Source organism: Oncorhynchus keta, chromosome 30, assembly GCF_023373465.1.
Source record: "Oncorhynchus keta strain PuntledgeMale-10-30-2019 chromosome 30, Oket_V2, whole genome shotgun sequence".
Taxonomy (NCBI): Eukaryota; Metazoa; Chordata; class Actinopteri; order Salmoniformes; family Salmonidae; genus Oncorhynchus; species Oncorhynchus keta.
Window position 1 is genome coordinate 34,572,633 of NC_068450.1, and position 10,608 is coordinate 34,583,240.

Consider the following 10,608-nt stretch of genomic DNA (forward strand, 5'->3'; position numbering starts at 1 on the left):
TATTACTGCATGGTCAGAACTAGAAGCACAAGCATTTCACTACACTTGCGTTAACATCTGCTAACCATGTGTATGTGACCAATACAATTTGATTTGATTTGATCACATTCCCTTTAATCCAACCAAACAGCCCCCTTCCTTACACCCACCTATTCAACAACAAGTTACTCAGGATTTAATCCTTTTAAGTCACCTTCTCTGCTTATTTGTAACCCTGTTGTAGCCCAAAAAACTCAGCCAGCTAATGAATTAATAGGATATGGCCTAAAAGTAGCTTCTTATAACGGCAGGGGAAGCCAAGGGGAGGGTGGCGAGGTTGAGAGGTCGAAGTATAAAGGTGGAGGACGGAAGGTGGTAGATGCTAAAACTCGCTACACAGGCACAGAGTGGCGGATTACAGACACAGCAACACCAGACAACAGACACAGTCAAGACGCTGAGGTGAGTACAACGCAAGACCGGCGGACCCTGCCGTTATCAACAGCATAGCCTACTGGGGAACGATGACATCATGCGTGGGGGATCATATTGTGCATGACATCTTATCTTGTCAACATCTCAGAAAACTGCATCTAATTTATATCTTAAGTGATAACTATCACGCTGACTCTAGGAATGACTGATTAGGAGATGGATGGACGAGCCATGTAGCCTTTACTGCAAGGATTGAAAATGGGTAACAGTGTGAGCAAGCTTGTCTTCCAGCCCTGCTCTGGTTAGGGATGCACTGGAACAACGACCTACACTCACTGAGGCTGCCCAGGGCTGGACTTGCCCACCTTGCTTTGTTGTCATGGAATGGGAAGGAACATTTGTCTTAACCTTTCATTGCAGATATCATTTATCAAGGGTCTTTAAAACTGATACTAGGCACAGAGTATGATCAAAAAACTGTTGTAGAACATGGTGGATTTGACCAACTTCTTTGAATGTACAGGACATGTGATGTGTCCGTTTTGAAATATTAAGAATATGTCACCTGTATTGACAATGGCAGCCTCGGTCAGAAATAGATAGTGCAGAGAGTTATCTCGGACAGAGCTCATTTTAAGCATATTTACATTGCAGTAGCCAATTTCATTTCGGCATTAGCTAAATCTGGTTGCAAATAAGAGTAGGAACAAACTACTCACTGTACACAGACGTCAATTCAAGGTCTATTTTTGATTTACATTTGCTTGAGTTGTCAACTAAACGTGAATTCAATGTGAAATCAACAACAAATGTCAACGTGCCATTGGATTTGGGTTAAAAGTTGGGTGAAAAAAAACCATTTCTATTTGTTGTAAATCCGACCAGTTTTCCACGTTGATTTAAGATCATCCCCAAAAATGTTTTATGTTGAAATGATGTGGGAACAACGTTGATTCAAGCAGTTTTTGCCCAGGGGGTAATTTGTCTTTGATTTGATCTGTCTAATTACCAGCGTAGCTAATCAGATTAAGGGACCAATGCATCATGTTTACACTGGTTTAGACTAATCAAATCAAATACTAATTTGTTTATTTCTGCTGAAATTGTCCAGCTTCCACCATATCACTAATTTGCAACCAGGGAGGACTCTTATTTCATTTGGAAGAGTGTTACTTGTTATTGTATCCTAATACATTTCATTAAACTGTATTTTCTACCTCTACAGACAACCTCATCCAATTAATCACAGACATGGCAAAGTGAGTATCTTTTAAATTCACCAATCACATACCAAAAACGACTAATTTCTACAGATATATAGAGGTAGAGTTTATTTTCAGAACATACTAAACCATAGACTGTGGCACAGAACAGAGAGACGCTAGATTATGAATATCTATTAGGGCAGCAGGTAGCCAAGCGGTTAAGAGCGAGTAACCCAAACGTCACTGGTTTGAATCCCAGAGCTGACTAGGTGAAAAATCTGTCAATGTGCCCTTGAGCAAAGCACTTAACCCTAATTGCTCCTGTAAGTCGCTCTGGATAAGAGAGTCTGCCAAATGACGAAAATGTCAATGTAATTACTTTGCTACCTTTAGCACATTGCCTGTGTCATGTAAGGATGTGTGACACTTCTAAGGTTAAGAGGATCCAGAAAGAACCTGACGGATCATCTCTGGATTAGATCCGGAATGGAGCAGTTGAGAATTAACAGCAAACACGAGCAAAGATGTGAGCAAATAGGCAAATAGCGATGCGGCGAGGTAAGAAGGATATTAGGAATATTGAACTGATAGGATTATATTATGAGATACCATATGAAAAAACATTTGTGAGAAAATGTTTATGCTATGCAAGTCATTGTGGAGTCACCCTCAGCAGTGTCTCTGTTGTGACCAGATCAAAGCATAGGTCAGGTTCCCCTTCAGACAGACCTGTGGTTGCCTCATTGTTACGTGAAGATAGCTGGCTGTACCAGTCATGCCAGTGGCTCTCATGCCACCCTGGGTACTAATCGATCCAGAGCCTCAGTGGGAGGAGGGGGGGATGGAGGGAGGGGGAGTAGAGGCCTCATCTTTTAATTCAACTGGAACTGACAGCAGGCCAGTTAGGATAGGTCACTAAGCAACGTACTGGGATGGCTCTGTAAGGATAGCAATCACAAAAAGTGCAGTGAGTTTTAAGACTGTAAAGACCCACTGCCACTAGGGACGATAACTAACTAATACCACTAAGTGGAATTAGACGGAGGGCATGTGGGACCAGGCTATGGAAGATTCTAATGATGACAGGGTTTAGGTTAAGACAACATGTGTCCTACAATGAATGGAGGACACAATTAATAGTTATATTGCATGATACAGATTTGTTGAATCCAATCTAGTGTCTAAACTTCATATCACCCTCTCTCTGTAGGATCTACAAGAAGACCAGCGGTAACGGATCGGTAAGGACCCCCTCTGACATCATAGCTGTGAGACAAACTGGTCGAGGCCTGCTCTGATGCACTTATCGCATACCAGAGCAGGAATCCATAGGCTTCCTCTAACCGAGCCAACTTACAAACGGCATTGCGATTCCTCAGGCTCCATCAAGATAACTGAGATTAGGCCTATCTATATGGTGTTGATTACAGACAGGAAGTAACGTCTCTCGATCCCTTTCTCCTTTTCCCAGATTGCTCTCTACCTGGGGAAGAGAGACTTCGTGGACCATGTGGAGACTGTTGATATCGTCGGTGTGTTATAAAGTTATCTCTGAATATCTTTGCACTTTACTAATCTAGGACTAGTGTGTGTGTGTGTGTGTGTGTGTGTGTGTGTGTGTGTGTGTGTGTGTGTGTGTGTGTGTGTGTGTGTGTGTGTGTGTGTGTGTGTGTGTGTGTGTGTGTGTGTGTGTGTGTGTGTGTGTGTGTGTGTGTGTGTGTGTGTGTGTGTGTTTTTCATACATATATCTTCTCTTGCAGATGGTGTGATCAAGGTTGACCCCGCTGAACTTGAAGGCAGGAAAGGTAACATTTAGTTGATTTCACTGTATCTATTGAACCAGGAAAGATGCATGAAGTCAAATTCAGCCCATCGAGGTTCCGTCTTGATATCAAAGATCTATCTCTAATCTCGTTGCAGTATGGGTGTATCTAGCATGCTCCTTCCGTTATGGTAGTGACGACCTGGACCTGATCGGGATGAACTACAGAAAAGACATCTGGATACAGAGGCAGCAGATCTACCCTGTTGTTGGCACCAAACCAGCCAACACCCCCATGCAGGAGGCCCTCCTGAAGAAATGTGAGGACCAAGGCCATGCCTTCACTTTCAATGTGAGTTTCACTGTGTTTTTCCTTCTGTCTCATCCTTCACACGGCATCACATAAAAAAGATACTATGTCTGTGCATAGCTCACTGTTCAGCCACACAACGTGTAATCTCGGTCCCCACTCTTAGCTGATGTTGCAAACCACATCAAAGACTTCTGTCACAATGGACATTCCCATTAAAGGCCCAGTGCAGTCCAAAACTTGATTTTCCTGTGTTTTATATAGATTTTATATATACACTGTGAAGTTGGAATAATACTGTGAAATTGGTAAAATGATGATAAAGCCCTTTCAGTGTAAGACTGCCTGAAATTTCAGCATGTTTTGGTGAGAGGGAGTTTTGGCCTGCCTGGTGACATCAGCAGTAAATTAAATAAATTAAGTAAATGAGTTCATAGACCATTAACAAAGACCGTTCCATACCTCTTTGCCAATAACAGATAGTTTTCAGTTTTCCCCTCCCTACCCAGACCACTCCCAGACAAGATTAGCAAGATTCTTGCTTGAGAAATTGCTATTTGCTAATACCATTTCAATTGAAAACAATCACAGTAATGTACTAAATTGTTACCCAGATATGATATTGAGATAAAAATGGCTACATTGTACCTTTGAAGGAAATGGACATCCTAGCCTGTTGGTTTGTATCTATCCACACCTGATCACTTCTTACTTGCTGTCCGTTTCAGATTGATACCAACCTACCATGCTCAGTCGGCCTTCAGCCTGCACCAGAGGATGTCGGCAAGGTACGTTTTTCTCCTCTCGCTCTCTCTCTAATCTTCTCTCTATTTCTTCTTTTTCACTCTCTCGATTTTATCATTTCATCAAAGACAAATCACTCCTTTGTTTCTTACCTCTGCAGGCTTGTGGTGTCGACTATGAAGTGAAAGCCTACATCGCCAATGAGGCAGACGACCCTGATGAGAAAATTAACAAGAAGTGCGTATCAGTGGAATTCCACTACTGTGCATACCATTTGCTGTTGCCAGTAATCAGATGAGTGTGTGTTCTGATGGTTTTCTCCCTCTCTTCCTCTCTCCTGTCAGGGACACTTGCCGTCTGATCATTCGTAAGATCCAGTTTGCCCCAGGAACAATACCTGCTGGACCCCAGGCTGACATCAGCAAGAACTTCATGATGTCTGACAAGCTAGTCCACCTGGAGGCCTCTATAGAGAAGGAGGTAGGCCTGTAGCCCTTCCATTGATTAGACTTGTATCCTGTCAGCCTAGGAGAACATTGATTAGACTTGTATCCTGTCAGCTTAGGAGAACATTGATTAGACTTGTATCCTGTCAGCCTAGGAGAACATTGATTACTGTGCTGGTTTTCTGTTGATGGATCATTCTGTATGATACCTGTTTATTTGAACATGTTTGCTTTCCTTTGGTGACTTTCAGCTCTATTTCCATGGAGACCCAATCCCTGTAAAAGTCAAAATCAACAATGAAACCGCAAAAGTGGTGAAGAAAATAAAAATAACAAGTGAGTCAACGTAAAAGTGGTTTTCTGTTCTGATTGGCTTCGTTGGTAGAGCATGGCGCTCGCAACACCAGGATTGCGGGTTTGATTCACGGGGCAACCCATACGTAAAATGTATGCACAGATGACTGTAAGTCGATTTGGAGAAAAATGTCTGCAAATATATATATTATTCTCTGTCATGATTGCGTGTGTTTCAACTCTTGTTTCTGACCAACACACATCTTTCTGACCAGTTGACCAGACAACAGAGGTGCTGCTTTACCAAGCAGACAAATATACCAAGACTGTTCTGAATGAAGAATTTGCGTAAGTCAAGAACACATTCATTCCATTTCTACTGTAATGTAGAATTACTAAACCATGTGTCTATAACCCAATACTGAGTCAAACAATAAAGTGTATTTTGATTCTCACTGTTGGTGAATCCCAATGTCCTGTTTGTGTGGTCGTCCTGCGCAGGGAGGAAGTAAAAGGAGAATCCACCCTGGAGAAGACGTTCACGGTGATCCCTCTTCTGTCCAACAACAAAGAGAAGCGTGGTCTGGCTGTGGACGGCAGACTAAAGGATGAAGATACCAACCTGGCTTCTACCACACTGTGAGTCAGTGAGTTACCCAAGACATACACTACTGTTCAAAAGTTTGGGGTCACTTAGAAATGTCTTTGTTTTTGAAAGAAAAGCTCAACTGGTGTTTTGCGGGTACTTTTTAATGAAGCTACCAGTTGAGGACTTGTGAGGCATCTGTTTCTCAAACTATACACTCTAATGTACTTGTCCTCTTGCTCAGTTGTGCACCGGGGCCTCTCACCCCTCTTTCTATTCTGGTTAGCCAGTTTGCTCTGTTCTGTGAAGGGAGTAGTACACAGCGTTGTACAAGATATTCAGTTTCTTGGCAATTTCTCGCATGGAATAGCCTTCATTTCTCAGAACAAGTATAGACTGACGAGTTTCAGAAGAAGGTTCTTTGTTTCTGGTCATTTTGAGCCTGTAATCGAACACACAAATGCTGATGCTCCAGATACTCAACTATAGAAGGCCAGTTGTATTGCTTATTTAATCAGAACAACAGTTTTAAGCTGTGCTAACATAATTGCTAAAGTGTTTACTAATGATCAATTAGCCTTTTAAAATTATAAACTTGGATTAGCTAACACAACGTGGCACAAGAGTGATGGTTACTGATAATGGGCCTCAGTACGCCTATGTAGATATTCCATTTAAAAAAACAGCTGTTTCCAGCTACAATAGTCATTTACAACATTAACAATGTCTACACTGTATGTCTGATCAAGTTGATGTTATTTTATTGGACAAAAAAAATATTTTCTTTCAAAAACAAGGACATTTCTAAGTGACCCCAAACCTTTGAACGGTGGTGTATCTCCACCACACCCCGCTCTCCTTCTGTAGATGATGATTAAAAAAAAGCATTTCTGCATCATCATCTATCGTCGAAAAGCCTGAGGTAACCCATCCCTGTTCTGTCCTCCCCTCTCCTAGCATTCGTCCTGGCATGGATAAAGGAATGCAGGGAATCTTAGTTACTTACAAAATCAAGGTGAACCTCTTGGTCTCCAGCGGAGGCCTCTTGGGAGGCCTAACAGCCAGGTAAGAACAGGAGTTGATATATGACATGTGCACTTTATTACATGACAAACACAGAGTACCCATGGGAAACTGTTGAGCGTGAAAAACACAGCAGCGTTGCAGTACTTTACACAAGCCGGCGTGCCTGGCACCTACTACCATACCCTGTTCAAAGGCACTTGATTCACCCTCTGAATGGCACACATACACATTTCTCAATCATATCTCAAGGCTTAAAAATCCTTCGTTAACCTGTCTCTTCCCCTTCATCTACATTGATTGAAGTGGATTTAACAAGTGTCATCAATAAGAGATGATCATTTTCACCTGGTCAGTCTATGTCATGGAAAGAGCAGGTGTTCGTAATGTTTTGTCACTAGGTGTACATGAATGTCAGAATGGTTTTGTTGGAGAAACATGATTATGTTGCCCACTGATAATGTACATTTTGTTTCGCCACAGTGATGTCGGAGTAGAATTACCTTTGGTATTGATGTCTCCCAAACCTGCAGATGTGTAAGTATGACTCTACCACCTGGTTTATCAGTGTGAAATGGGGGATTCATACGTGATGATATTCTGGCATGCGTGACAATTTCAGTTTTCCATTGAGTCTATAGTTTCTAATTGTTTCCATAAGAATGTTGATCTTATGTGTGTTTGTGCATTTATGAACTGCAGCCCAGTGGAATAAATGCCTCTGTGGTGCAGGTGAGGTCACTCTCAAAGTCACATGTTTTCGGCCCGATATTCACTTCTTTCAAGGGATACAAAAACATGATTATTTGGTAATAGTGGGAAAGGGTTGAAATAGTTGCAGTTAAAGAAACCTTTTCCATCGTTGCTCATTGGATATACTGTCAAGGTATAGAAATAGCTCTTACAGAAGTGCACAATGTCAACACAATGTATCCTCTTGATATGCTTGTGCATTGTGCTACTGAACGATCATACACTTGGATACATATGCCAATTAGGATGATATAGAGATACCACTGTCATGGCCGCGGGAAGATGTTTTGGATTGGGTAATAATAGTTAATAAATATTTTATTTTTTATTTAAGCAGGCAAGTCAGTTAAGACCAAATTCTTATTTTACAATGACAGACAACCCCGGCTAATTGCGCACCACCCTATTGGACTCCCGATCACGGCCAGTTGTGATACAGTCCAGGATTGAACCATGTTCTGTAGTGTCGCCTCTAGATGCAGTGCCTTAGAACGCTGCGCCACTCGGGAGGAGGTGCTGCAGCAGCACCCTCAACACCCCTACTTCCCACGGCTATGACTGCTGTAGTACAATGCACAAGATATCATGGTTTGATAGTGGACTCAAAAAGAGAGACAAACTGTTGAACAGAACAACCACGTATTCAAGCAATTCCTTCTCAGATAGCTGATGTGATGTTGTTTGTCCATGTCTCCCCCTTTAGAACGGATGTCAAATTTGAGTAGATTCCCCAACAGAAGATGCAGAAGGACGATCAGTAAAAGCAACAGCAACAGACTCGCTGAAAGGACAACTGACACCAAAGAAACTAAGCACCAATAACATATAGCAGAGACCCAAGAGGATCACAACAACAATATTGCTTTCTCTCTTGCTTAGACCCTTCATCAACATTACACCTACTGATGAGGGCACACTGGGATGGCATCATATAGCAGATAGATGAGGGCTCTGAGTCCCCTTGAACGAAATACAATTAATTACTAGCCACTATAGGTTCAAAAGTCATTTCAATAATTTAAATTGATTTGCTTTTTAAATTGAACTCTACAATAAAGAGCTATAACAGCTATTTATTTTTTTGCACACATGATGGTATCTCAAAAGGAACTGTACCAGCATCTGAAAGTTATATGAACAGGTGGGGAGCAGGCTGTGGGGGAACCCTGATTGTGGCACTCTACATTTCAGTCATTTAGCAAATGCACCTATCCAGAGCAACTTAGTGAGTGCATCCATTTTCATGTTGGTCCCTCATGGGAATCAAACCCTCAACCCTGGCATAGCAAGTACCATGCTATACCAGCTGAGCTACACAGGATCATGTCTTATTCAACAGCAAAAAAATAAAAAGATGTTCACCTCCTACTTCCTGTGTCAAATCTTTAGTGTATCTCCTCACTGTCTTCTGTTAGTTCACCGCTTCTTTCCTCTGATTATGATAAGCAATTCCCAACAGCCATCAAAGCCATTCCAAACACATGACAATCTGCAACCAACAAAGGATGTCGGGCCAATTGCATGTCTTTCAATGCAATAAACTCTTGCATTTTGTCAACCTCAAACAAACAACGTCTGAACACAATCAACCACACCCCCCAAACAATTATCAAGACAGCATGGGGCTTCAAATGGGTCTGAAACAAATGACAAGCACAAGTGCAAACTGGAACGCAGTGATTTTATATCTTTCACACTAATTAGGGACCCTGGGAAACGTGGACCAAAACTATGGTTCCTAGCGTGTCACACATGGACTAGGACTAATGCAGTCACATAAGCCCACAGTCGAATAATTCAGAACATTTAAACCATTAGCTATGTATTACATTTTACAACATAAGATATAAGTTGCAACAAAGCAAATTGTAGCACCATCACTTGTTCATTGTTGCTTGCACCGAGGGTCAGGATAAAGAGGAGTCTGTGACGGTAGAAATGACATTTTTGGAAAAAGTGGAGCCATGCCTTTTGGCTGATCCATTTATGGTTTCAGGGTGGGTGAAAACAAGAGTTGGGTGCTGTGGAATCAGTAAAAGTAACCAAAAGTGCTCTTGTGATAACTGTTTGTGTTTCTGCTGGTCATAGGTAGCAGGCACTCCGTGTTAAACGAACGGGGACAAGAGATGTGAATTGTTCTGCTCTCAAGAAAAGGGTGCCATTGAAAGGAGTGATTACTGGGGTAGCGGTGAATGTACCCAGTGTTTGTGATGCTCGTTGTTTGGTGAGACGCAGACAGGGTGGCACGAGTGGTGAAACAAATTAGTCATTGTCTGTCCTTTTAAGTTTTGATGTTGAGTCTTTGCTTGACAAAGTGATGTTAGGATATAGAAGTAATCCCATACAAGCATTTGTGCCGAAAACATTACGTTGTTACAGGTGTCAAGCTTATGGGCATGTGGCAGCAGTGTGTAGGAGGGAGGTTCCTAGGTGTGAGAAATGTGCAGAAGGGCAGGAGACAAAGGAATGTGTAGCATGGGGGAAAGTAGTGGTATGTGGTAATTGTAAGGGTGCCCAATGGGGCTGGGGTTCAGAAATGTCCCGTGTGAGAGAGGCAGGTTGAGGTTTCCAGGGTTAGAGTAGTGCAGAAGTTGTCGTATGCTGAGGCATTGAAGGATGTAGAGAGGAAGATTGGTCTAGGGGAGGGATCCTGAGAGGAGTGGTGTGAGTAATAGATCTGTACCAATACTGAGGGATAGGCCAACAAGTGAAATACATTTTGTGACTGTAGGGTTAGATGATAGGGGATTTGTTGGTTTTCATAAATATATTTTTTAAGCACAGTACAAGGTAGTTATACTCCAGTCTAGTAGGTGGCGGTAATGCAAAGTTTATCAGATGCCAACCGCTGTTAAACCTTATCAAATAAGAAGACTTGTCCATTGGGCTGCATTTTGAACTCATTAAAGACACACACTCCTCCACTTACACTCGCCTTATGCCCTTGGGGGAATCCCCGCGGCTATTTGTTTTGTTGGTCCAATTTTTATTTTATTTTTATATTTTGTTATATATTTTGTTATTTTTTAACCAGGTAGGCTAGTTGAGAACAAGTTCTGATTGGCAACTGC

General features: G+C 41.9%; 1 protein-coding gene across 2 annotated transcripts; it reads left to right on the top strand.

Moving 5' to 3' along the window:
• Positions 1-311: 311 nt before the first annotated feature.
• LOC118363104 (arrestin-C-like) lies at positions 312-8,905 on the top strand. 2 transcript variants are annotated; one of them, XM_035743816.2, is made up of 16 exons: positions 312-441; positions 1,640-1,673; positions 2,830-2,860; positions 3,091-3,151; positions 3,380-3,424; positions 3,540-3,733; positions 4,420-4,479; positions 4,596-4,672; positions 4,780-4,915; positions 5,133-5,217; positions 5,451-5,523; positions 5,677-5,814; positions 6,719-6,826; positions 7,268-7,321; positions 7,487-7,516; positions 8,241-8,905. In XM_035743816.2, exons 2-15 carry the CDS (start codon positions 1,666-1,668, stop codon positions 7,497-7,499), a joined length of 1,083 nt encoding a protein of 360 aa, XP_035599709.1. In that variant the 5' UTR covers positions 312-441; positions 1,640-1,665; the 3' UTR covers positions 7,500-7,516; positions 8,241-8,905. The 2 variants fall into 2 exon arrangements, with proteins under 2 accessions (XP_035599709.1, XP_035599708.1); XM_035743815.2 differs by lacking the exon at positions 7,487-7,516.
• Positions 8,906-10,608: the final 1,703 nt, after the last annotated feature.

What these genes read in the sequence shown, in the direction of transcription:
- LOC118363104 (XM_035743815.2), top strand. An exon ending in GCCATGCCTTCACTTTCAAT is followed by an intron (nt 3,734 to 4,419) that starts GTGAGTTTCACT and finishes TGTCCGTTTCAG; the next exon opens with ATTGATACCAACCTACCATG. An exon ending in GATGAGAAAATTAACAAGAA is followed by an intron (nt 4,673 to 4,779) that starts GTGCGTATCAGT and finishes CTCTCCTGTCAG; the next exon opens with GGACACTTGCCGTCTGATCA.